Source organism: Falco rusticolus, chromosome 4, assembly GCF_015220075.1.
Source record: "Falco rusticolus isolate bFalRus1 chromosome 4, bFalRus1.pri, whole genome shotgun sequence".
In the NCBI taxonomy this organism is placed as follows: Eukaryota; Metazoa; Chordata; class Aves; order Falconiformes; family Falconidae; genus Falco; species Falco rusticolus.
The window spans coordinates 15416251-15443944 of NC_051190.1; the positions used below are offsets into that span (position 1 = coordinate 15416251).

General features: G+C 43.1%; 1 protein-coding gene across 1 annotated transcript in view; it reads left to right on the forward strand.

The window, feature by feature from the left end:
* The window catches only part of PTPRG (protein tyrosine phosphatase receptor type G), a 412655-nt gene extending 387520 nt beyond the window's left edge, over nt 1-25135 (forward strand). The window contains exons 16-29 of the mRNA XM_037383177.1: nt 3755-3851; nt 5458-5540; nt 5768-5902; nt 6135-6269; nt 6674-6846; nt 8045-8180; nt 8525-8671; nt 10520-10613; nt 11895-11971; nt 12400-12528; nt 14820-14966; nt 15759-15901; nt 18976-19111; nt 19841-25135. Coding sequence (XP_037239074.1) covers nt 3755-3851; nt 5458-5540; nt 5768-5902; nt 6135-6269; nt 6674-6846; nt 8045-8180; nt 8525-8671; nt 10520-10613; nt 11895-11971; nt 12400-12528; nt 14820-14966; nt 15759-15901; nt 18976-19111; nt 19841-19987 — 1779 coding nt within the window. The 3' untranslated portion in view covers nt 19988-25135. The remainder of the gene's footprint in view (nt 1-3754; nt 3852-5457; nt 5541-5767; nt 5903-6134; nt 6270-6673; nt 6847-8044; nt 8181-8524; nt 8672-10519; nt 10614-11894; nt 11972-12399; nt 12529-14819; nt 14967-15758; nt 15902-18975; nt 19112-19840) is intronic.
* Nucleotides 25136-27694: the final 2559 nt, after the last annotated feature.

The window sequence follows — 27694 nt, forward strand, 5'->3', positions numbered from 1 at the left end:
AACAGCAGCGCTGCATAAGGCCAAATCAAGAGACCGAGTTCCTGCTCAGGCACTGTAGCAAAAATTCTTGCTCAGAACCTTATATTGCCAGCACGACACTGGAACAGTTTGATTTTACACAAATGGAAATTCTTTGAAGTTTAGAAGAAACTAATCTGTAACTTGTTTCAGAAAGGCAATGAAAATGGATCGTTAAACCTGGGTGTATCAAATTCCAATTAGCATTAGCATGGACAATATAATTAAAAGGTAAATTAGCCATAATAGCATAGACTAGAACACTTTTTAAAGTAACTAACGGTCAATTGAAACCATGTACTTTGGTTTCTTGGGTTGTCAATGATAAGTTGAAAGGACAGAGTAAGAGCCTGTATCCATTCATCTTTGGACAGTAATGTGTTCTGCAAAGTTAAAATGTGAAAAGCAGCAGTGTGCTAGCCAGCCACCATTAAAATCAGTGGAAGAGACTCAGCAGGATTAAGGAGAGCCAAAGAAAATACTCTAGAGCTGAAAAGTTTGTGGATGAATGACGAATGTGGCGATATGGATGCTATCTGTCCTACCCCAAGGTTCCAGTAGCAGTTTTGTGCTAATTGGGAGAGAAGTTTGTTTAAGCTGCGGTGAGCAGCCTGGGATCAGACCTGACCTGGTGGCCTGCCTACAAACTTCAGTTGTAATAATAATATAATTATGGTGATGTTTTAAATATAAATGAAGGACTGGGTAGCCAGTAAGATTTATAAATCCCAGGGTGTTCATTGTACAAGCAATGGAAAATGTTGGGAAGATAAATATGTAATATACATAAATGGGGTAAAATGGCATAATTAAGATGGTGACTTTTTGGTACTTTCTCCAGGGTGAAATTTATTAACACCAGGCTGTCCTCTTCTGCCAAAGGGTAAATAATACTCTGAACAGAGGCACAGATAACAGGCTGCAACTAGTCTTGTCTTCGTGCAGCATTTTGTGCATTGATGAAAGACAACCACTTTGACTTTAATAACAAAGGAATGTTAAATTATGCCTCACTGTCTGGTGGGATGAGCCTGTGGTTTAGTAATTTGCTGTTAGAATTTGGAGAGAGGAACCCCGGAGGGTAAGACAGCATGGGTAACCGCCCTCTGCTCTCAGCCCCATCTGTCTGCAGCACAGCCAGACCTGGTCAGTGGCCAGCATGGAGCTGGAGGGTGTCCTCAGTCCCCTCCTTGTTGGGCAACTTCAATGTCCCACAGCATCAGCTGTGTCCTGACTTGGGAGAGGGGGGGAGGACAACACGACGACTGAAGTCAAAATGGCCTTTTATTGTTCTAAGTTGATTTTTATTGAAGACAAAAATAGTCGAGGCGTGTTGGCGAGGGGGAAGCTTTTGTTGAACAGTCTCCTTTTGCTATGCTTTTGCAGCGTGCAAACATAGGAATCCACCATTAATAGTAGCTTTCCAGAGTATTAAGAATAATTTAGAATGTTATGTGTTAAGAAAAGCCATTTTCAGATGATCAGCTCTCACAGCGTCAGACCTTTTCCATTGCTGCATTTTTCTCCATCATAGCTTAATCTTCCTTGTCTATTAACTTTATATTGGCCAGCTGGGAACATGTACAGTTGAGAAAACAGTCGGCATCAACATAAAAAGGTTAACTAAAATGATTAACCTTACCAACAATTCCCTTATGGAAAAAAACGTATAGAATTTAATAGAAAGTTATACATTTACTATGTAGTATTTAAACTGTCAGAGAAAATTCCTTAGCAGGGAGGTAATTCCCTATTAAATTCTATAACTTTTTAGAGTATTCTCCACAGAACCTTATTGGATTAATGTATATTAAATTCTGCAGCATTTGCCATAAATGTTTCAATGCTAATAACTTCTAAAAAGAATTTTGTAGTGATACAGAGATGTAGAGTTTGGCACGAGGCTTTTCAGAAGCAGGGGGGTATTTTTAGGAGTGACCTACAATGGTACAACAGTGATGTTATATGATTTCTAAATGCAAAAAAAGGTAAAATGAAATTGCATTAAATCAACCTCACATGTAAGTATGCTGGTTTTCCAGTTATGACTTAGGCTGAACTGATCCTGCCCACTGTGTAATCAGAAGTCCCTTGCTTACTGGAGCTGATAGGCAGAATTAGGGGAAGTGCACGCTTTGATATTTTATTTTTATTTTTATTTCTGTGATAGAAATGGAACTATGAAAATTCTATTAGGGCCAGCTGAGAGTTTTGCTTGTTCCACTTTGTCTTTGTTCAGCTATCTCCTTGAGCATAGTGTTTCTCCCTATGGCGACGGGGGGGGAGAAGAAAGAGGGAAAGTAATTGTTATTTGGGAGTGTCATGTGGATATAAAAGCTATAAAATGTTCAAGGTTTTAGTATACTTTGCACTTTTAAATTGTAAATGCTGGGGAAGATATCAAAATTGCTATGCAAGTCCTTTGTGAAATGTCTGCATAATGCTGAACTCTGTTACATCTGCTGTTTGTATAGCATTTCTCTTGATAATTTTTCACTGTCACTTAGCTCATGATCTTTGTAGCAGCTGTGAGCTCCTAATGACTTTCCCTCTTAGGCAGGTTCTATACTGTTATTTTTAAAGCCCGAAGTACAAAGTAATTTGGCACTTCCCCATATATCCTTGGGGGAAATTGGTTCTGTTTGGTGCAATTTCTGGGACTCACAACTTTGTAAATGCCAAACACTTACATATTTTTTTAAAATGTGGCTTTAAGCTAAAAATGTTTATGCCTAGTGACAAAGAGGGGCTTAGCTTTTTCAGGAAGATTGTGGTTAAATAGATTTTTAAAAAATATTTTGGAGGTGGCATCACACATGAGTTTTAGTGATTCAGTTTGTAAGATGGTTTCTGAAGTGTGTAACTAGCACGGTCTGGCCATGGGGAATAACTGCTTTTCAGGGTCAGAGAAAAGACCCTCTATGACCCCATTTCAGTAGCCCTGTTATTCTGTTGTTGGACAGTCTAAGTAAGGGGTAGGTTAAGAACTAAAAAAATCAATGAGAATTAGATACCTAACCTACAGCCTCAACCAGACAGAAATCTGCATCTCTAGCTTCATGAAAACCTTGGCAAGCCTGGCCTTTGCAAATGTATATATATATTGGTACAACCTTTTTTCTTTTTCACTGTATCACGGGCTGTTGATCAGTGCCCAAGCAGTGGTATTTGAAGCACTCGCTGCTATCTGCAGAGATCTATTTTATTTGTATTTTGTAAAAGGCATCTTTCTGCAGAGAACTAACAAAAGGTCAGTGCCAAACTTAAATGTCAGAAACCCTGTTTTGAGAGGTTATAAGCAGGTAAGTTGTCCAGCAGTCAAAAGTCTTTTGTTGAAATGGTTTTTGTGCTTAGTTTCTTACACTGCACTGGCCACTCTTGCCTTGGAGGGGCTCTGCCCTCCCTTCCCAAGGAGGGACAGAGTGGGGCATCACAGCAGATGCAGTCCAGAAGACAAACGGACTGCTGGCCGGGGGGACGGTCAGCCCTCAGGGTGCTCACAGTGCATCTCTCACCGTCTGTGGTGAGGAGCATAACCGCACACCAGGGAGCAGGCAACACGGCTCAGTTTAATCAGACTGTGTCATACAGGATAATACTGAAAGATTTTGTGTTTAATCCAGTCATTAAGGTATTGGTATTTTAAATGTGGTTTCTGTGAGCTATTGCAAAAGGAGATCAAGTTGAATTTTTTTTGGACTGAAATGTTTTCCATGCAAATAATTTTTACGCCTAGGAAGTGCAGCGCTGTACGGCTGACATGAACATCACTGCAGAGCATTCCAACCACCCTGACAACAAGCACAAGAACAGATACATCAACATCCTAGCCTGTAAGTAAGCATGGGCCATAAGCACAGTGAATCATCTCAGAAAGGTGCTCTCCTCTCACAGGGCATCTGTGTGTGGCTGGGATGTCCTTTGCCCACTAAAGGCAGTGGATGTTTTGACTTCTCTGGGGCCAGGATTTCACTCCAGCTTTTGTTTTAAAAAAAACTTTGCAGTTCGATGGTCCAAGTGTAGTTTTAGAAGTATCGGTTTGGTATCAAATTTTGTGGAGGAATAACGGGGGTGAATTGATGATCAGAGCTTTACTGACCAATAATGTCTGAAAATTAGCCTAAGGGAAGTGCATGGTGGAGCAAAGAGTTTTATGGATGATCCCTGTGATTCCCTTATAATCCCAAAGGTGCTAAATCTTACAGTGTATCTGCTGTATTTCAAACTGCTTCAGCTGTGTGTACAACTTGGACAAACAGTGATCTCTGTAGCACAGCACAGGCCTTGCCTCTATTCCTGTGAGAACTGCAAATCTGGACTCTGCTCTAGAATGCAAATTATTGCAAGTCTGGGATGGAAATCCAGTAATTTTTTCTGTATCATTCTCTGATGTGGAGTGAATGGCAGATGCAGCAATCACTGTGGTTTAGGAACAAAGATGGAGAGCCACTGATAGAAAGTTCACAATGTTCATAAACATAGCAATAAATCTTGAATTTTTTTGATGGCTTGGGAAGGAAATGCATGTCTCTTAACAGATCTGAAGAAGTAATCAAGGTGCCAGCTGAGGACCAACTCCCAGACCTGTAAAAGACTTGCTGTGTGGCCTTGGGCAAGGGGATTCATTGCGGTTGTCCCAGCTCTGATTTTAGACATAGATGTCTGGTCTAGGCACAGAGGGAGAAGTACCACTGGAGAATTGGAACAGGCACTCCAGTCCTCCAGCTTGCCCCTGGAGGAACCTCTCTCTCCACCGGTGCTAAAGAAGGGCAGCTGAAACCAGATTCTTCATGCTTAAAGTTAGCTCTCGTGTCTCATCTCTGTGTGTGTTGGAAGCATCACCCAGCCCAACACTGCTGCCCAGGAGCGGGGGAAGGACTGCACATTTTTTCTGATTGAAGCCGAATTTGAGCATTTGGGTGGAACAAAAAGAGGAGCTAAAGAGCGTGATTTAGTCTGTCCTCTTGGTGTGATGAGGGTGGTGGAGTGAGGACATTCACTCAGCTCCCAGAGCCAGTCAAGGGGAGGATGATGAGCTCAGTCACTGAGCCGAGCAAAGGCAGCTTTACTGCCTGCGAGAGCCGAGCCGGCACCTCCGCACAGCGCGATGGAGCCCTGGGGTGCCCTGGCTCTTGGGACCGCACGGTGCTGTGTGACGGGGGTGATCCCAGAGATCATGCTCCTGAGGCTCCAGCGTCCTTTAAAGCGAAGTTGTCCCAGCATGATCCACATATTTTAAGGGATGTGAAGACTGAGGACCTGCTTCCATAAGCAGATGACCAAGAACAGATACTCTCATCTCCCTCTTGAACCCAATCCAAGACCAATTTCTTCCATGTATTAGTAAGGGTTACTCCAATACGCAGGAAATGGGATGCTTACCTGTAGTTCTGCACAATGTTTCCTTAATGCTTCTCTGCTCTGTTTTTCATCCTGCAGATGATCACAGCAGGGTGAAGCTAAGGCCTTTACCAGGAAAAGATTCTAAGCACAGTGACTACATTAATGCTAATTATGTCGATGTAAGTTGTTTGAATTGTTTTTTCTTCTTTAACTCTGAATCTTTCCACAAGGAGGAAGTATTGCCACTTGTAAAGTGGTTGTGTTTTCCAACTTCACCTGATAATTTCGCTACAAATTCCTTGCTGTTCTGAATAAGAAAGGCACCTTTCTTTGTTACATTTAAAATATTAATATGTCTGCCACGGTGTTGCTTTCATCTCACTTGGCATTATGGTTTTCTTTGAAGGGTTACAACAAAGCAAAAGCCTACATTGCTACCCAGGGACCTTTAAAGTCTACCTTTGAAGATTTCTGGAGGATGATTTGGGAACAAAATACTGGAATCATTGTCATGATCACAAACCTTGTTGAAAAAGGAAGAGTAAGAGATTTTCCAGTTTATTAGTAGTTGCTCCTTCCACCTCCCTGAATCACATGGGCAGAATTTGTTTTTAAATGGTTTGAGACGATACATACTGATGTATAATATATAACTAACACAAAGAGGGATACATAGCTATGATTTTACTGTCATATGTCAAAAAGCTCTTGACACAAATATAAAGAAGCAGCTCAGACTCTTTGCCAATCCACCCAACTATGTCTTTGTTTAGAGAAAATGCGATCAGTACTGGCCGTCGGAGAACAGCGAGGAGTATGGCAACATAATCGTCACACTGAAGAGCACAAACATTCACGCCTGCTACACTGTGCGCCGCTTCACAGTCAGGAACACAAAGATGAAAAAGGTGAGTAAAGCCTTCACCGTTCTCATCCAGGTGCCTTCTGGCTTGCGTAGGATGCAAGGCCCACAGCCGCGAAACTCAGTGTTTGCATAGGCAGCTTGAATAGCAGGTGGATGGGCCATAAGTAAGCAAAGCCAGGATTACAAGGAATCCAGTGAAAGGTTTAGCCTGTATTTCTTTTTCTTAAGTTCACCGCTGCTTTGGTGTCACAGTTGTTATTGTTATTATCGGTTCCCACAGTATTTTTCCTTGAACTCTGTCTCCACCTAGCAGGAGGCAGAGCTGCAGAAGGTTTCCTCTGTTAGAGTCCAGCACTTTCTCAGCTGAACAAGCCAGTAGGATCAAGTGCCTTTTTCTGCTTCTCTTCCATAATCTTTCACTTCTTTCTGCAAACATTTTGCACGCAGGGTCAGAAAGGAAACCCCAAAGGGCGGCAGAATGAGAGAACAGTTATTCAGTATCACTACACTCAGTGGCCTGACATGGGTGTGCCGGAGTACGCCCTGCCTGTGTTAACCTTCGTGAGGAGATCCTCCGCAGCCAGAACCCCGGACATGGGACCAGTGGTGGTGCACTGCAGGTACGATGGGTGCCATAACTGCTTCGTGCCAAGCATACCTCGTGCACAGCGTGTGCTCTTACATGCCAGCTAAGACAGACCCTGTAAGTTATTCATACAGGAGTGTGCCAGCACCATGGAGCGCAGATAGACCTGAGCTTGCTTTGCCTACATCTTATGACAGCTCCGATGCAAAAGCTTCCCAGTTGCATTAGAAAATTCTGCGTCGCGATACTGAGCTGCTGAGCATCGCACTGGTGTGGTTGTGAAGGTCCCTGCTCGAAGCTTGTTTGTAGCCTGCCCATTCCGCGTGTGGGCAGGGCAGGATCACCTCTGCTGGCAACCAGCCGTGTGGATGCACGGACGCCTGGGCATGCGATTGCCACTGACCCATGCTCACATTGACCAGCGCTTGCGACTGACCGAGGATTTCCCTTAGATAAGTTAAGGGATGTGGCCTTCATCACTGTGTGAAGGGGCTGTACAGTACTGTAGCAAAGAGGAGGGATGATGAGGGTTAGAGCTTCTTCCTGAGCAGAAACTGAGAAGCTCTGAAGAGTTCCTCTCTCTGCCCTCTGTTGGGCCCAGGACTGCCCTCCTCCACTGTAAGGAGTCCTGCCTCCACAGGATTAGACCCCTCACTCCTGCCCATAGTGCCCGTACCACTTGCATTTCCAGAGCAGGATTACAGCTCCCCTGTGAAGCCTAAGCCTTACCTCAAGGCTGAAGCCAACCAGGGCAGCCCCACAGCCTGGAGCAACCTTGATGGTCCAGGGCAGTGCCAGTTTGGCATAGGGTGGATCTCTATATGGCTTCTTCTAGCCAGCACCAGTAATAACAGCAGTGGAGGCAGGAGCCAAGTGTCAGACCATGTGAACAGCCAGAACGTGAAATCCAGGACCACGGCAGCCCCATCCTCACTGCCCTGGCCTGTGGGGCCAGCCAGTTTTGGTGCCACCAGTATGGTGGCTTGCGTTTTGTTCATCCGCATCTAGCAGCACAGATACCCACAGAAGGGAGGGAATATATACCTGGTAAAATTCCCAGAAAACCAAAATGTTTTGCAGAGAAATTTTCATGGTTTGGGGCTAGCAGGGGAATGAAAGTCTATGAACAGGAATATTTATTTGCTTAGTTCTGTTCTGCTGTTGTGAGCATTTACTTTCATCTGTAGTTTCATTTTACTGTGTTACACGGTTTTCTCTTATGTGTTCTATAGTGCTGGTGTTGGCAGAACTGGTACCTACATTGTGATAGACAGTATGCTGCAACAGATAAAAGACAAAAGCACAGTTAATGTCCTGGGTTTCCTGAAACATATCAGGACACAGCGCAACTACCTCGTCCAGACAGAGGTAAAAATTGTAGTGGGGTCAAAGTTAAAGCCATGTTCATTTTTATGTTGTAATCAGAAAGAAAATAGATTTTTCTGTTACATCCCTGTAAAAAATTAATATATCACTGGCATTTTTTTGCACTGGAACATCTCTTTTTTTTCTAGACCAGAAACTTCAGATTTTGCTTTTGACTTAATCAGAGTTGTATGTGCTACGCTTGTAAATTTTTGTTCTGGGCCTGGCACTACTTGCATGGGTAGCTTGTTCTGCACACCCTTTCCTTTAGTGTGATCTACCCCTCAGTTAATGCCAGCTCTTTAGTTTATTCCAAGCACCTACCTGACATCCTGTTGTTTTTCTAGGAGCAGTACATTTTTATTCATGATGCCTTGTTGGAAGCCATCCTTGGGAAGGAGACTGAAGTATCTGCAAACCAGCTGCATAGTTACGTTAACAGCATCCTCATACCTGGCATAGGAGGGAAGACTCGACTAGAAAAACAGTTCAAGGTAAGGCTTATCACTGCTACCCAGAGGGACTTAATTTCCCTACTCTCTTCTGTAAGGGCTATCTTCACTGTCAGTTATCATAGATAAGGAACCAAACCAGAACACTTCATTAGCACAGCACAGCATCTTGAGAAGTTCCCTCCTCAACAGCCTTCGCCACACTGCTGGAAGTGAGTGCTAACACTCTTGAAGTTAGAGGAGAGAAGAGGGGCACGGGCACTGCTTTGGAGTGTACTGCTCGTCTCCCTGTTCTTCCCAAGGGGGCTTGGATGTTCCCGAGTCTGTGGCTAGCTTGGCTTGGAAGTCTTCCTCCAAACTGTGGCTCTCATACATATATATGGAGAAAGACATGAAATGAGATTCTTAGCACCACCTATGATTTCAGCACTGTAGAAAAAGAATGAAAAATATTTTGAGACCAGGAAACACGATATGCCTTTCTCATCGCTAATAACTCTGCTTACTGCTTTTGTCTGCTACATCACAGCTGTTTGTATCCTGGCCAAAGTAACTTCTTTTTCCCCATATCTCCTATTTGAAACCTAAGATTTCTGATTGCATTTTATTTGAATGCATTTAAAAATATTTTGTGAGACTATGTATCTTAAGAAGATTATATGTGACATCTGTTTTCACAGCTAAACTCACTCAGTTAATAACTACTCTAGGAACAGAAACTGTTAAATTATACCAGGTGCCAAGCTATTCAAAAAATGAACAGGCTTTTCTCTGAATTCACTTGTAGAAAACTCAGTACTTCTCCATCAGTCAAGACATTCCAGATGCTTAATTACTAAATTAAAGAAGCAAGTGCAAGCGCATGCACACACACACAAAATGCAGCAGGAGAAAAAGATTTCTTATCCCCCCAAAAAAGTGTTGCACTTTTACAAACGTACTAAATTATATGAATAAAGATGTTTTCTGATGACTCGTGGCAAAATTTCAAAACCTTAAGTGCCATTTTAGAAATTACTTTCTCTGCCAACGTTGCACAGGTATATAGAAACCCCATAACTTCTAATGGGTCTTACGCCAGTACATAGATGAGTTGAGTGCTATCTTGTTTGGAGTGCATTTGATACTGGGACGTGACCAGCAGCAATTATTAAATCTTTCTCTCATTTCTGCTGCTACCACAGAGCTGGCAGAAAATAACTTGTGCTCATTCCCTGGTACAGTAGTTTATGTTCAACCATCTTAGAATAAAATTACGCTGAGTAATGAGTTGCTAGTGCAGGAGATGAAAAACCCACCTTCACTCTCTCTGCTCTGTTTCCCCATATACTGGGGGAATATTCAAATACAAACCTGCCTCCCTGACTTTTCTTTGTGCCTCTAAGTAGCCCAGAATGAACTTGGCAAACCAGAGAATGTAACCCATGGCCTCGGATCTCAGATGCTGGCGTGGTGGGTTCCACAGAGGCCTGGCAGAAAAAGGCATTCTGCAGGAACGTTCTGGCTTCTATTTTAGAAGAAAATGTAAAAAAAAGTTTTTGTTGTTCTGTTTTTCTAGCTTTTTTTCCTTGAGACCTGCTTCTGACTGAACATATCTGCAAGCCTTTGAAATATACTCTCAGAGATAACTAAACGTTGTGTTCTGTGAAAATACATTTTAATGGAACTTCATTTTCAGGATGTTTCGAAGATGAGAGCCGCAGAGATCTTTTTATCCATTAAACATGTTGTATGAAAAGGATGATTTCCATTGGCACCTTGAGTACTTAAACAAGTTTAACAATGCAGTTTATTCTTCTACTGATGCATCTTTGCAGGAGTTGGCAAAGAAACCTCCTCTTTTCATTTAGAGCGCAGTGAGGACTGACTTACTGCTTTATTCTCTTTCAGCTGGTTACACAGTGTAATGCAAAATACGTGGAATGCTTCAGTGCTCAGAAAGACTGCAACAAAGAGAAGAACAGGAACTCATCAGTTGTGCCATGTAAGATCACATCTTCGGTTTGATTACTGCCTAGCATAACTTTTTGTACTTAATTGTCCAGGGGTTATGCATGAAAAGGCATAGCCACTAGGAAGGAGAAATGTAATCTTTTGTTCAGACCAAGCTGTCTTGTCTTTCAGAATTACCCTGATGAAACTGAACAAAAGAAAATAGTTACAGTGTCAGCCAGATATACTGTTCAAGTGAAATGTTAATTTGAAGTGCTTAAGTATTTGAATAATTAGGTAGGGGACAAATCTATGGAATACTGAGAGAATTACTTTGATACCACTCCCAGCTCAGGTGAGATCTCCTGGTGGGATTGGCACAAGTTTGTAATTCGGTTAGACACTCACGTTTCCATGTGTGAGCCTTCCCCAGATTTGAGGGTATGTAGTGCCCAAGGACACAGTTTCAGAGTCGTTAATACAGGATCAGTGCAAGGCTGCCAAGCAGTGTAAATTTGCAACAGACCAATCGCGGGCGCATCTTTCCCGTCACGTTAGCCAGAGTACAGGACATACAGGACCGGTGATAGCCAAGCTAGCCCAAAGTAATCATGGCACAGGGACGTGGCCCATCGTGAAGTTTGGTAATAAAAAGGGAAGTCATCAGGATATATCTTAGAAAGAGACGTGAACGGGGCAGAAATATTCTCTATGAATTTGCACTTCGTGTCACGTAGCTGCAGTAATTTCAGGTGGGCGCTTGCGGCTTGGCAGTTGTGTTGAGGATGTTGTTGAGCCCAGCCCTCAAAGACAGAGAAGTGCAGATCTGCTGAAGAACACACACACATGCTTGTGGGTGGTTACCCGTTAGGGAAGGGGTTTGTCTCTGGAGGTTCTCTCACCCTCCAGCTGGGAGGAGTGAGTGATGTTAGTGCTATGGAGTGGTAGGGAAAACAAAATAAATCAGCTGGGTTTGTGTGCTGCTGGAGACAAATGGAACACTACAGTCAAGAATTACCTGAAATCCCCTGTTATCACTGCATATACTGTTATTTGGTAATTCAGCCTGCTGTGAAAATCTTTGCTATAGTAAAATTTGATTCCTGAAATTACTTTGTCCTTGTGGGAATATTGTGCAACATTCTCTTTTATATCCTGTGTTAGCAGGCAATGCTTTAACGCAGTTAAAGTGCTGGCCTTCTCCTGCGGGAGATGGGAACTGCACACTGTTTGGTTTGTTAACGTCTGAGAAATTCTTACTTTCTGCACTGTGCCATGACCAGACTTTGATCTTTTTCCCCCCCACCCTCTCTTTTTTTTTTTAATCTTATAGCTGAGCGTGCTAGAGTGGGCTTGGCACCACTGCCTGGAATGAAGGGAACAGATTACATTAATGCCTCTTATATCATGGTGAGGAAGCCAACACCTAATTACAAAGTAAAATCAATTCTAAGGTGCTAAATACCAGATGCCTATAATTGTCTTAATTCTGTACGTAATGGCTGTGTATTAACAGATGATATTTTAACACCTTCCCCATAATGTAAAGCTATTAACTGTGTTTTATTAAAGATTGTTGCCTAAAAAAATTAAATACAAGATGCATTTAGATGGAATGTGTATTTCCATGAGATACAGTCCAATAAATACTGGGGTTTAGAGTAAATGAAAACAACAGGGACTCTGCAGAATGGAAATGGAGTTATAAAATTATAGTCTGTGTGAAAATATTGTGGAATAAAATGAAGTAGGGTCGTTATGTGTCCCCAAAGATTAAATCAATGCTTTAAAAGTATTGAAGGCAGTAAGTAACTGTGTGGTTTATTTTGCTGCAAAAGGGCTACTACAGGAGTAATGAGTTCATCATAACCCAACATCCACTGCCACATACGACTAAAGATTTCTGGCGAATGATCTGGGATCACAATGCACAGATCATTGTCATGCTGCCGGACAACCAGAGCCTGGTGAGTTCAACGTGTATCTCCCTGTGCAGTCCCACAGTCGCTTACCCAGCTGGGCACCAGCGCAGGGTCACTCCACTGCATGCTGTGGGTATTTTCTGGTTAAAAGCAAAGCCAATTTTTGGGCCACCTTCTCAAACCTTGCCATAAGCTTGTTACAAAAAGTTCTGAAATGTGGGGCATGGTTTTTTGCTCTCCCCTTCTGCACTTCCCCCTGGGAAAGACACCCTGAGCTGAGGCCTCTGAGGGCTGCCTGGCTGGCGGGGTGCAAGGCGCTGAGGTTACTCAGTGGCCAGGGCCATGGGTGAGGACTTTGAGAGGAGCAGAAATAAAAGAAGAGACAGTAGGATAGTTCCTTCTTTGCCTGGGGACTTAAGACTCAGGCTATGCAAGACTACAGCTGTGCAAGGTTACAAATGCTATTTTTGATAAAAGTAAAAAACAAATATCTATGTTAATTTAGGTGGAAATAATGGGACAGAGAGAGGGAGAATAAGGAGACCCGGGTGAAGTGGTAATCGCTACTTTCAGATTTACTAGCATGTCTCAAGACAGCGCGTTGAAAAGGATTAAGAACTAAATGGTTCGTTCTTTCGTACACACATCACTGAGGTGAACAGACGATTGTAGCTGAGAATGGAAGAGAAACCACCTTCATTACAGCAAGAAAACAGCAGTCTTAAGGGGCTACTAAAGAGGCAGCAGTCAATATGCTTCCTGTGTGTGGTGTGATGAAAGGGATTGAAGGCCCTGCAAGGCAAAGAGTGTTCTGAAAAATCCGATCGAATCAGAAAGCACTAATGAAATGAAAGTGTGTCAGGTGGAAATGAAGAGGCTGATCTTGTCTTTACAAGTACATGAAATAGCTCTGCAGAACAATAGCGATTAAAGGGTAAAGGAGGAAACGCTGGACTCGGCCGCATCCCTTGCAAGGACGCCTGGTCCGTGCTTTCGCCTTCCCCATTCCCAGGGCAGAGGTTGGCCAGCTGGGCAGCTGCATCCGTGCGTTGGCTCAGTGTTCAGTGTGGGTTGTGTTGGCTGGCCAGGAGGGGTGACACGGGGCTGAGGCAGCGTCAAGGTGCTGAATGTGTATAATGCCAAAGGACGAGACAATAGTGCAAGCTACCTGCTGCCTGAGGACCTGCCACGTGGCAGGACAGGTCACTTCCCTGGCGTTCAGCGATACTGCACTGCTTGCTGGTGCCTCTGCTTATCATCAGCTAAGGGCAGAATCATCAAGGCACTCTGAAGGACTTGGGACAACGTCCCATTTCCACAATAAACATTTAAGGCCCAAATTTCAACGGTATCTTGCATATCACGCGCATCAAGGCTCCAGGCCCACAGAAACAAACTTGGGTTTAAAGACAGGCTCATGACGGCAGCAGGATGAAGTGGGTTTGTGGTTCATGTTCTCTCATGAGTAAAACATGGGTTGCTCAGAGACGCAGGCGTTGCAGTGCTGTACGTGCTGCCAGAGTAGCTTCTGTGCTTACGCTGCAGGGACATCAGACCCCTGAAGGCAGGAGGAGAAACAGGCATTGCATGTATGTGGTGAGCCTAATTTCCTTTCTCTGCAATAAATTAGGAATTTGCAGTTCTTTTTTAAAGAATAGCTTTGTCAGTATGTTATCTACATCTTGTCAGTTAGGCTACTCCAGCACTGAGCCTCTTCCATCATTCACAGTCTCACTGAGGTTTTGCAGCGTCCCTTCAGTAGAGGAGTTTTGCTGGAGAACTTGCATTAAGTTAAGACAGTGGTTTTTTTCAAGGCTAAGAATATTTGGGTTTTTTCCTTCCTCCTTACTCCCCACCTCGCTCTTAAAATTCCAGCCCTACATAAGTTTCCATCAATCTTCTACCTAGATCTGAATCACAGACCTTGAATTTTTGGATTAGACTACAATAAACACAAATTAAAATAATAAGCAATTAATTTTTAAAGGTCAATTAGTTTTTTTCTAAACAGATATCTGAATTTCACACAAAACTGTGTCAGCAGGAGGTAATAAAGCCTGGGATGCAATATAAAGGTTAAGTATGAGTGAGCGAAGATAACTATTTCCCTATGAAACCAATTAAAAAGCAGACGTTACCTGTTTGGACACACAAAGGAAGGATCTGGCAGGGTTACTGCCTACTGTAACAGTAAATTTGGTTTAGACAGAAATGGTTTGTAAAGGTCAGCTCTCAACCATCTCTATTTATCAAACCAGTTTTTTGATCCACTGGATTTTTCAGCCACACAGAAGGTATCTGAAAGGCTGCAGTAGTGTGTTGTTTCATTCCTCCAGGCAGAAGATGAGTTTGTGTACTGGCCAAGTCGCGAGGAATCCATGAACTGTGAGGCCTTTACTGTGACCCTTATCAGCAAAGACAGACTGTGCCTCTCTAACGAAGAGCAAATTATCATCCATGACTTTATCCTTGAAGCTACCCAGGTAAAATAAACCTCCAAATGTGGGTCTTGGCTTTTCATCAAAATGTTATTGACGTAATTCAAATATGGAAGAAGAATTCAGAGTTCAGAAACAGTTCTGAAAAGGTTTTACTTGTAAATGCATGTGCGTGCATGTTGCTCACGGGGGAAAGGTATTCTCGTTGGCCCCTCTCTCTCTCACATCTTCTACTTCCAGGTAGATTCCTTTAGCTATTGAGACTGTAGTATTAATTGTCTTATTTTAAAGTGATAACATTGATTTTTCATTTTGAAATCACAAAAGTAGATTCAATTATTCTTTGTAAAGTACACGAAGGTTTATTGTCCTATTTCTGCTTATAAAATTCACCACTTATAGTTTCATTGTTTGGGGGTCTTAATTAAGGGGTTTTATGTAAGTACACCTTATCTGAACTATAAACCTGCCTCTAGTTATCTATCCAGATTGCAGCTGGATTTTGCTGCAAGACATTAATTTGCAAGTCCTTTTAGGTTTAAATTCCTCGGTTGCTCTCCTCTTGTTTGACTTTGAGCCATAAGGGCTCTGAGAGGTTTATGTGGATATAAGCCCTGAACTCAAATGCAAAATCTTTTATCAATCAAACATTTTGTTAAAGTTACATTATTTTGGGGTGTTCACTGTTACAGAGATGCCAGAGCTGTGTGTCTTCTTCTTTCTGTATAAAAGAAGATGGTATCTCTTCAGATTGTAGTGAGGATCTTCCCTCTTTCTACCTGGAGTGGATGAATGTGAAACTAAATAGCTAATGCCCAGGCTGGTGTTTCATTGCAGGATGACTACGTTCTGGAAGTACGCCACTTTCAGTGTCCTAAATGGCCAAACCCAGATGCTCCCATAAGCAGTACCTTTGAACTTATCAATGTAATCAAGGAAGAGGCCTTAACAAGGGATGGCCCCACCATAGTTCATGATGAGTATGTCGTCTCTTTTCTCCCATTTATGTGCAGGTTACTCAGTTACAGCACGCTTGTTAGGAATGTTGTCCATTCTTGCATGGAGTAGATGGGGTTTAGTTGTCTAGGGAACAGGATCAGACTGTTTAATCTTCCAGGGATGAGTTTTCAGTTGGCACCTGAGGACAAGCACATTTTGCTTAGCGTAGATTTTATGTTGGTCATAATCTTAGATGGACTCAGAAAGTGAGGCTGTTTGCTTTGTAAGCGTTTTGGATTCTTCTGCACCCAGAAGTATCCCAAACAAATCCTACAACCTGTTTTGGAACTCAGCAGAGCCCTGGTTTAGACAGGGCTCTAAGCAGCCCAATATGGGCTTATGGAACCAGTTTCAAAACAGCCTGAGCTCCTGTCTAACAGCTGGGGTTTAATGTGCCAGGTAAAACAGAACAAGCTCAGTTCAGCTGTGTCTCAGGATGATCAGCAGAAGTATCTTGTGATAAAGGGCCCAGGTTTTCTGAGAGAAGATTTATTTTTCCTCCATCTGCTTCCCCAAAAACACTCAAGGGGCCCATATGGCACCGGGAGGGAGGGAGGGAGCCCCTAGCAGAGGGCCAGCGTGTCCCAGCACTTGTCTCTGCTGTAGTGCAGTGGTGAGCATTGACTGGCCAGCTGTGTTTGAATGCCCAGTTATAAAGGGCGCTAAATATTGCGTTGCATATTATTACTTTGCACACGTTATGGAGCTGCAAAATGCCATTGTAGTGGAGCTGGAGCCCGGGTCTGACAGGCTGTCTTTGGAGGGACTGTTTCCTGGTGGGCAGAGTGCTTCTTGGCATCTTTCCAACATTAAAATCCCAAGCAAGCCCAATTTCTGCCACTGCTTGAGTTGCCCTTAGAGTGAACACTGAGCCAGCAAAAACTACTTCTATACCTGCAGCCCCCCTGCGCTCCGCCCGTTAGACCTTTTGTCATTGCTACAAAACAGAATTGGTGGGAAAATCTTGGGAATCTTCCCCTTCTGTGCAAAAATGTTGTTACCATGCTCTAGTATGTCAGCAGTCAGATCAGTCTTCACGCTGCTGAGTGAGCTTCCACCTCGCACCCGCGTGTTGCTGCTGCAACAGGTTTTTCCCAGCTGACTCCTGCAAATGGTGCCTTGGGCTGCAGCAAGTAGTTTTTCTCCCACCATCTCCTGCCTTGCTAATGCACAGTGTAAGCTCTGTTGCCTTTTGCCAGCACTGATTAATTTCAGGCTAGTTTTAATATTCATGTTTTGGGTAGTCTGAAGTGAGGTTTTGCTACTCTTGCAGTATTTAAGATTATGTTTTACAAAATTAGAACCATTATTGATTTGGGCATTTCATGCTAGACAGAAGGAAAAAAAAAAAAACCAAAATTGCATTCCTCCTAACAGTGCTGAGTCATTCTTTCTGTAAATTGCTTTTTTGGTTTATTTGTCATATTCAATGATTTTATTTTTATGCCTAATACATAATGTGGATTCTGCTTTTCATTGGAGCCTAAGCAAATGTGGCTGAAAATGAAAATTTCCCTTTACTACATGTAACAACTATATCACGTAATCCACTAATAATTACAACTGCAGATTAATTCCAAATATATGAATTTGCAGATACTAAATGTATGTGGTATTTAGGCAGTACATGGTGGGATGAACTTGATAACGATATTTCAAAGAAGTTCATAAATTCCAACTTGAGGCAGTTGTCAAGATTTTTAAATATAACTGCCCATATGTAGGCAACTAGATAAAGATTTTCTGCATAATTTTCCATGAGAAAAGCCTTCATGTTGTTGGGAGCCGGAGGTTATCAGCCCAAGTGAAAATGATGCTGTTAGACCCTCAGGGGCATTTAGCTGTGTCCCATCAGGCACATCCACCGGCCACTTTGTCCGCTATCCCTATAGATGATCAGGCAGAGCCATGTATACGGTTCTGCTTCTTCTGCTATAGACTTCATCAAATATAGCAGATCTATTGTTATCTGATTTCTGTTTCCCATTTCTAGGCAAATTGAGTTTGCAAAAATCATATGAAATTAAGTCAGCATATGTCTCAATTTCCACAGGAATGTTGTAAAAAATCGTAGTGGTAATCTTATGATACCAGATGGCATTGCAGCACTTGCCGATTATTTAAGTTTTCCTGTATAGCTCTCCAGACGGTTTACAGAGCAAGTCAGCACCGATGTCCCCTTTTACAGGTGGCGACATTTAGACACAGACTTTCTCAAAGTCACAGAGCAGACCCATAGCACAGCCAGAACAGAATTTCAGCCTCCCGAGTGCTGGGAGAGCAGAGGACAGCTGAGGCTCCTCAGAAGCACTTAGGAGACCCTGTTCCTATGGCTCCGTTACGCCGTGCCTCGCCACTGCATGTACAATTCAAGCATACCCACAGTTTTAGCAGCAGTAAGATTTCCACCTGACCAGTATCTCAAGGACACATTGAGTCACGCTCCTGATGAATAACCGTTGCTCAGGTTCTTATTAAATGACAGCACAGCTCAACTCTTCAGAATCCGTAATGTCTCTGGGGTGCCCAGCTCAGGGATGTTGCCTTTTGCCAATAAATCAGACCTAAGGAAGATGCTGAGATGTGCCCCATTTACTTGTGAGCACCTCAAATCCATGTTAGTTTTCTGTAATTGTCAGATGTGGAGGAAGAGGCGAAGTCTCATTTCTTTCTAATCGTTTATGTTTTGCTTGAGCTCACACTAATGAATTTAAAATACGCTCAACTATAATGCAGATGCTTTCAGTACATGTGGCATGTGAGAACTGATTTCCGTGTGACAGGCTCCAGGCTGGGTATTTTTAAATGGCTCACGTTCTCCTGCTGATGGAGTTTTTTGTGTTGAGTACTGCAGATATCCTGAGATGACGGGTGTACCATCCAATTTCTTCTGCAAATTAAAATGACTAAAAATTAGCCAGTTATAAAACAAGCATTTAATAGATACAAAGATGAACTACAGTAATCGAATAAGACTCTATCAACATTTTCATGGCTCTGTGTCGGTGCCCAGGTACGTTTCTGAGTAACTTCTCATTTTGGTGTGGTTTTTCAGGTATGGAGCTGTGTCAGCGGGAACGCTATGTGCCCTTACCACTCTGTCCCAGCAGCTGGAGAATGAAAATGCTGTTGATGTTTTCCAGGTGGCAAAGATGATAAATCTTATGCGGCCTGGAGTATTTACAGACATTGTAAGTCTTTAAATGGAATATAAATGGATAGTTTACAAGGTTTTCATCTGAGACCAAAAGCATGAACTAAACCACACATCGCATACGTTATCAAGCCATACTGCATGCTGCAAAGCAGAATTTGCATTTGGGCTTTTTTTTGTACAGTTGTCATTTGTTATAAACCTCAGTCCCACCGTGTACGTCTCTGATTTGCAGTTTGGCTTATATCTTATAGAGATAGGGGGCCACTGTATGGGCAGCCCTAGCGGAGAAGGACTTTCCGCTTGTCATCACCCCCCTGCCAGCCCTGGAAGGTTAAGCTGTGCTATTCAAACCTGGCATGTTGTGATCTGAAGGGCTGCAGCAGGGCAGGTAGAGCTGCAGGGAGATCAGGCTTCAGCAGAGGGGCTCTCCACTCTGCAGCGAGAGCAGCACCCTTGCCTCGGCGTGCATAGCTCTGCTTGTACGGGGGAACAACCTGGGGCTGAGCTCCGGGCTCAGGTATCATCCTTCCCTCCTGTAGTATTTAATAATATATCAGGAATAATATAATTTACACAAAACTGGAGGTTTGGGTTGGCAAGGTTAAACTAGATTAACAGAGGCAATTGCTCTCTGAGTCTTTTTCGTTGCTCTGTGTGTGTCTAGTAATGAACATCCACGACCTTTCCTGGAAATGCCAAATTTAAGTGCCACTCGTTTCTGTACACTTAAAAGGATTGAAGTAATTTGTCCTTTCTTTTCCAGGAACAGTACCAGTTTCTTTATAAGGCAATGCTAAGCTTGGTCAGCACTAAGGAAAATGGCAATGGTCCCATGACACTGGACAAAAATGGTGCTGTGATGGCCAGTGACGAATCTGATCCCGCAGAAAGCATGGAGTCTCTTGTCTAATCGGAAACCTGAAAAGGCACTTAATTTGTAGAACTTCTGAAGACTGAGTGAACTTTTTTGAGGCCTTTTTTGCCAGACTCTAGGTTATACAATAACCCAATTACTTTTTTACACTGATAAGAGTTTTGATATTTATTTTTTGCCATTTTATGTCTTAATGGTATCCTACTGAGCATTTGCACCTCTGTTTATTTCACACAGTGAAACGCAATTTTATCTAGTTTGCACTATATGATCAGTGTTACTGCCTATAATATTCTAATACAAGACAAGCCCTGATGTGACATTCCATGACAACAAACATATGCTTTTCCTGTTTTGTTTAAATGCAGTGAACTTTTGCTAACTACAGTGACCCTCGAATCTTAAATCTTGAATGCTAGGCCAGATGGATTCTTTCTACAACAGATACTGTACCCCTTCATACCATATTTATTATTTTAATGATCACGTCACCGTTTTGGTAACGGTATTCTGCATTCCAGTGGAGTGGATGAGCAGTGTTCATCCTTTCTTGACAAAACATAGCAGGTGATTATTGGCTACAGTGGAAGTGTAATAGCCTTGTGGAGCTGAAACAATTATTTCTGTATTGTTTCAAATTGCTGTTTTTTACACAGACATGCCTAAGACTTGCTTCACATGGAATATATAAATTACATACACTATGATTATAAATTAGATGCAATTCATGCGTGGGACGCAGTGATAGGTTTTGAATTTACAATTTGGAAGTTTCCCCATGTATTCAGAAAAATGTTGATTTTAGTTTTTAACCAGCCATATGATGGGAAAGTGTTTTGATTTTATTCTCATCAGCGCCAATACAGTGAGAAATCTACTACAACCCAAAGTCAGACCTGTTTTCAGATATATTGAAGGTAGCAATATTTTACATTACTAAGCTATTCAATATTTTAAACACATTAATTTCCTTACTATTTCTTGAATATGACCTCACACCTAATGGTATGTTACATGATGACAGGCGTTTCTTAATTCCATAACTGTTAGATGCCATTTTTACAGGTGTGTAATTTTCATACTTTAGTGCTAAAACATAAAGTACTGATCCATATTTACTGGTGAAGCAAACTAATAAAAAAACTACCTATAAAGTTACACTCTCCCTCTTTTTTTTGCCAGACTAATTCTTTAGCACAAACCTAGCTTATTGTGTTTTCCCTCCCGCACCAATAAAATGTTTTCCTCCAGATTATAGAAATAACTGAATTATTCTTTGGAGCATTTAAGTATACATCCTCACTGGCTCCCTTTTCCTTTGTGTTTGGTTGCAGTTCAAGAAGGTCCATCCCTATTTAACAAAAGAAGTACATACTTAATTCTCCTGAAAATTAAAGCTAATCATGTCCTTCATAGCTTGGCTGAGTAGGGAGGGGTTATTGCATCTGCCTTGAGAAGGAAATACATCATTTCAACCATCCTGACGTCTGGTATACAGTTAAAGGCACTATCCCTTATATATGGCATTAGTTTCTTCTAAATTTCAACTGCACAAAGCATGCATTGTAAGTTTTCAGGACTTGTCAAAATGTTGCAGTGTATTTTTTTTTTTTTTCATTTCAATTTGAACCTATTAATTTCTGCCAGTCCAGTCTTGCGGGAATACAGAGATTTGGCAAGGTTCTGTGCGTTTTCATTTGCAAGGAAGCTGAAAGCGAACTGCTTAAAATTATATTGAGAGTAGGTATTTTAGTTGAGAACCTCATGAGGTACAAACTGATATGGTCTCGCTGGGAGCAGAGGAGCTATGCAAACTGGTATGTGCTAACATCTGGCCTTTTATTTTTAATAAGGGAAAGACTTCCTAGTATGATACACTTGATTAATTCAACACCAAAGTATTCAAGAATTCATCAGCAACCTTTTACACAGTCACTTTTTACTTCTCAGTTTGTTGAATCCCTCCATACAAGTTATCCAAATAACTGCTAATGCTGAACAGTATAATATATCCATGGTTTCAGTAAGGAAATCCCGTGTCCAGCAACAGCTTGCCCAAATAAAAAAATGTGCAAAATGTTTCAAAAGATTGCTTGTTAGTTTGGATCCCCGTTGCACTGGGACAACCTGGTACCGAGGAGGGAGTCAGTTAACGTCTGGGAGGAGGTAAGGCTGGCTTTCCAGTCCTACACCCCGGTAACGAGAATTAAGTAAGTTTTCAAGTAGTGCTGCCTGCAGGGGCTGGAAGGCTCTGCTGAGTGTTCTGCTGGCCAGTGTGCATCAGCGTTAGAGGCCGGGGAGCCCCCCCTTGCACCCCCAGTAGTGATCCTGGCCCCAGGCAATCCCAGCTGGTAGCACGGAGGGACTCTGATGAGTTGGATCAGTTCAGGCTGAAGTAATTTAAGTTCCTGGGGAGGTGTAGGGAGAAGTTAAGAATCCAAGCCCTGACAAGAGCTAAGTGACACAAAGATTACTGCAGGCATCAAGAGGGCTGCATTTGTTCAGTACTTTCAGCTGATTACTTTTCATTTCACTGGCGTGATGGAAGATAACTGTGGTTCATGACACACTGCCTGAATATCCTTGGTTTAATCCCTTACCTTCTCACAAGTTTTAAAAATCAATGAAAGAAGGCTGTGGGGTTTGAACTTCGGCAGGTGCTTTGGAAATCCATGCGTTTGCATTGGCATTTTCCCACACCTGAGATACCTGCTTGGGGTCTAATCCATGGGGAAAGAATTTACACTGATGTTCTTTGAGTTCTCCATGGATTTTTTTCTTAAGGGGGGGGTCAAGCTGTGTGTTAAGCGCTGTGTTGACAGTCAGATAGCCGAAAGATGGTAGTGATGCATTAGGCTGGAAGTGGATGAAGCTAGGAATTGCTTGTGAAGGTCAGGATTAAAAGCATGGAAGAGCCAGGTCTATCCCACTGTAAGCAGCTGCGGTTCTGCTCTCACAGGGGTTGGCACCCTTTCCCTGGGGCTGAGCGACACTGGCAGAAGGAGCGAGTGCATGTTCAGGGGTGTGCACTCATACTGCTGTGCTGAGATGCTCTCAGGAGTGTCTGGCCAAAGCCCCACTCTGTGCATCACAACTTTTGCCACACCACCCCCCGCACTGCAACCACCCCGTGGCATTCGGCCGGGATGTCTTTCATGCATCAGAAGTTCCCAGACAATGTGCAGGCCTGTGAATTAAGAGAGCCTGAGTCTACCCCATCGCTATAAAATGTGGTCCTCAGCACCAGCCCTGAGAAATAAGGAGAGAAAGGACTGAAGTACACATGTATATCTGTGTCTACATTTAGAAAATACTGTTTCTCCATGTCTTGCATGTGTAGACCATGTGAAAGTCACAAAAGACTTCTATGCTTTGAGCCCATAAGAGCAGGCAAGCTTTCCAAGAGGGAATGCTTGGAAAGCTGCTGTGTCATCTTAACATCTAAAATGGGTGACAGTCTCAGATGAATGCCCTATCCTGCAAACACTCCTGTACGTGAACTTGGCATCACTAGGAAGGTCTGGGAGAGCCAGTGGGACTGCTCAGGTGTGCGGGCTAAGCCTCAACTCTTCTGCAGGACCAAGGTCTAAGAAACATTCATTTTAAACAGCATTTGTCCTTAGTATTTCACAGTGTCTGTTTCCAAATATTAGTTTAGGAACAGGAAAAAGAAAAATCTGAAACCCTTAAACTGCTTCTTGTGTGTGACTGTTTCCATACTGTGGGTCTGTTCTAGGTTAGTGGAATCATTTACAGGATCTGCAAAATTTCAGTTGTTTTTCCAGTTTCTGACTGCTTGAATTGCTTGAATCCAGAGTGATACATTGGAACATTAGGAGAAGAATCTTTGACACAGCACAACTGCCTTCTTATTAATCTTTTTTTAAGCTGATATATTTTATTTAAAAGCTAAAAATATAGATATTGATTCTACCAAAGATACATACTACTAATTCTCAGCAAAACAAAACCAACTTAATTTAAAAATAAAAAATAAATTAAAACGTAGTTGTCTTAAAGATTTAGCAGTCTTTCTCAAATTCATGTCTTTTGACATCAGATCTTGTGTTCTGAAGTTTATGTTCAAATGGTGCCAGTGAATTTTTATATGAAGGGAGAATGCCTATTTGTTGATCCACTGCATTGCTTTGCTTCTTTTTTCTTTTTACTTTTTTTTTTTTTACAGACGTAATTCAACTCTTACTGTTACCCCTTTGCTCTTCTTCTCTTTGTTGCCATTCTAACAATGTGAACTACATTGGCTTTACTTATCAAAGGAGAAGGAATGCAAAAATAGAGAGAGAAGGAACTGTAATGAAGAGATTTGGCCTCCACTTTGTCTTAGCTGTTAAACTGTTTTTAGTGGTTTTGTTAACTATTTGCAAAGGGAAGCATTTTCTACAGAGGATAATTAATTTCAAGAAAAATGTCTTGAGTTTTAAGAATAAACGTCTCCAAAAGAGGAGATAGTCGATTTTATACAATGTCACAACTCTCCAACATTTGGGGTAGTGACTTTTTTTTGTTTTGTTAGAACATTTGAAACTAGAAAGCAGCCATTGTTTCTAAAGACCGAAGCATTCATGTGTACTCCTATTTTCTTTTCCTTCATTTTTAAAATAGCAAAATCATTAAAACTGTAAATATTTTGTTGCTTGGATAAGCATCTTCTGGGAACTTTGTATCTATGGTATATAATCATAGAATTTTATATTTTCATATAAAGCTAATTTTTTTCTAGTTTCACCTCCTTCCTAGTTCTGTGGTGGCTATGTGAATACATACCTTCTGTGTATCGAGGCAGTGAGACACCATCATCACACTCCAAAAAAGATTTCCACACATGTCATTTATTTGGGGCAGTGATTGTGAAAGTTGGATTATTTTTTTTTTGATTCCATTGTCAGTGTGTGCAATAGGAATTAGACTTAGCCAGTCACTGGATACGTTTGTCTCATTGATCCATTCAGAAAAAAAAAATGTGGTGTTTGGTTTGGGGAGAGGGTGGGAGGGAGTATTTTGAGGGAGATTTTTTGTTGGTTTTGTTTTTTTGTTTGGGGGGTTTTTGTAACTTGAAGAATCTTCTTTTTGTTATGTTAAACTATATCAAATCATTCTATTATAGTGTTATTTAATATGTAAATTGTATTGCTATACATAAAATAAAGTATGGTTTTTGATGTATTTACAGACTTCTTCCTTATTTGCATCAAGTACACATACAGAACAGATGCACAAGTCAGTATTTCATTGTCCCAGGCGTGCAGGAAGAATGATGAGATCCAAGGCCTGCTTTAATTAGATCTCAAATTTCCAAGCAGTACTCAGCTGGGAACAGTCTCTCAGTCACTTGACAGTGGAGATCACCGTTACTTTCTTAATTGTCTCCGACTATTAGAGAGCTGCCAGTAAACCCCTTCCCTCGCCACTGGTCCTCCCCAGACTATTGTGACCCATCAGAATCCCTTTTGGAAGGGGTGTTGTCTCCATTCAGAACAGGACCTCAGAGCGTGGACGTTATTGCCAGCTCCTTTGGGTGCTCCCTTCCTTCGCTCTCACCCCGGTTTATCAGCAGGTGTCTGCCTGGAGGAACGGGGGCTTCCACCAAGCCACTGTCACCTGATGTGTTGTGATAACCTGCATCTACTCGCTGCTTACCTAACCCCAGGGCTGTGGTAGAAAATGCAAGAGTACTCATCCCCATCTCAGGCAGACTGGGAGGGAGGGACAGATGTTCCCAGTCCCAGAGATAAAGCAGCAAATATTCCCCATGGAGCACATTAGCAGTCATACCTGCCTGCCGCATCTGAGCCAAGAGCCGTCACCGCAACAGGCGTGCGCTACACCACCAATGCTCAGTGATTTGCAACAAACCCCGACAGCTCTGCGTACCGCCTCCCGCGCCGGTGCTGCGCCGAGTGCAGGCGTTACTTTGTTGTCATTGTCCTTGTGGGAAAACCGCTTGGGTTTGTGGATACGTTCTCGTTCAGATCTGCTGCCAGCAGCGAGCTGCAGAGGCACTGCCTGCCGTGGGGCACGGCAGCTGCCTGGGCTGACAGCCTTCGGGAACAGGGCAGCATGCAGCCTGCAGAGCAGTACCTGCACGTGGGCAAACACCACCAATAACTGAAATTGCTGGTCGACGTGAAATTGCCGGTTGAAATCAATACACTGCATGCCTGCCCTCTTTTGTGTTGCTGCGTTCTCACTTGTGTGTCCATGTTCTGGCTGACTGGCAGAAAGAGGGAGCCTGGGAAGCTAAGACAGGGAAGCGGTGAGTGTGGCACGGCAGTGCTAGCAGTACAGCCTGCTGGCTCCTGCAAAGTCCCTGACTTTGTAGCATGCTTCCTTGCTCCAGGGCACTGCCTCCTGTTGCACCCCAGTAACAGGCCAGCACTAGCCCACAAGCAGCTCCACCTGCCTGGCTGCTCAGGGCGCGGGTGTGGGAGGGCAGGGGGCTGCTTCCCCGCCTGCCAGGCCTGCCCTGCGGGATGCTACAGCAGCAAGAAGAGCCCAGTGCCCTCTGCATGTCAGGCCAGGAGCAGGTAACTGGGGCTGGGCACCTGGGGAAGGGTCCTCTGCCTGGCTTGGCTTGGCTGCCCTACCTCCATGGAGAAGATGGTTTAACAGTTGGACTCCACTATCTTAAAGGTCTTTTCCAACCTAAATGACTCCATGATAAGACGGCAGCCTCTGCAGGCACAGGTAGGTGGGTACACCGTGCTTCGTAACAACGCGATGGGAAGAGGGCTGCTGAAACACCGCTGGTCCGGGCAGCGCCGAGGTGGACCTGATGGCAAGCTGCACGCAAGTCAACACCGCCTGCCGTAAGAAAGACAAACACAAGTCTGGCAGGTTTAACCTGGGACCACGTAAGGAAATCCTCCCAGTCTGCTCACAGCAGGTTTAAAACCATCTCTTCTTAGGAGGGAGAGCCACACAGGAAAAAAACGTAACCCCACTGACCACTGACAAAAGGAGAGCAACAGGAATGGTTAGTGATCTGGAAATCCTCAGAACAAAACCAGGATGAACTGGAACATTGCCCAGTGAAACGCTGGAGAGAGACAGCCTGGGAGATGCAGGAGTGGAGGAAAGGCTGTGGGGCTTGTCTCCGGGTATTTAAAACACCGCTCCTGAAGAAAGGGTGTAATCTTCCTACATCTTTGGTAGATACGGCAAGAAATAGAACTTGAACAGCCACAAGGCAGGTAGGGGTCGGGCAGCAGGGACATCACCTGGGACAGTGATGCAACAAAAAAAAGATTTCTCTGTAGCAGCTGCCAAAATCAGGACAATCCAAGGCAGCCCCTTAAATGAAAAACTGCATTTTCAATAGATAGCAGCAGCTCCAGGGTGGAGCCCCCACGCTGCTGACAGCCAGATCATCATGTGCACATACAACAAATGGGGCAGAGCTCGCTGCGGGATGCAGGGTGGCTGTTCTTTCCTAATTTACCTTTGCCTTGAGCCAAGCTCAGCAGAAGCTCCCTAAACTGCAAACAAAGGCAGCACAGTGTTTGCTGTGGGAGTCCCTGGTCCTCCTGAGCCATCTTGGTGAGCCACAAAAGCAGGAGCAGAGAACAGGTGAAAAGGCAAAGCCTGGGAGAAAGTACTTGGTTTGTGTGCTTATGCTGGGGAGGGGGCCTGGCTGAGATCTTTATCCAGTGGAAACCTACAGTAGGTAATTTATTAATACTTGGCAACAAAGATATGATTTACCAGCACTGCCCACTACTAACA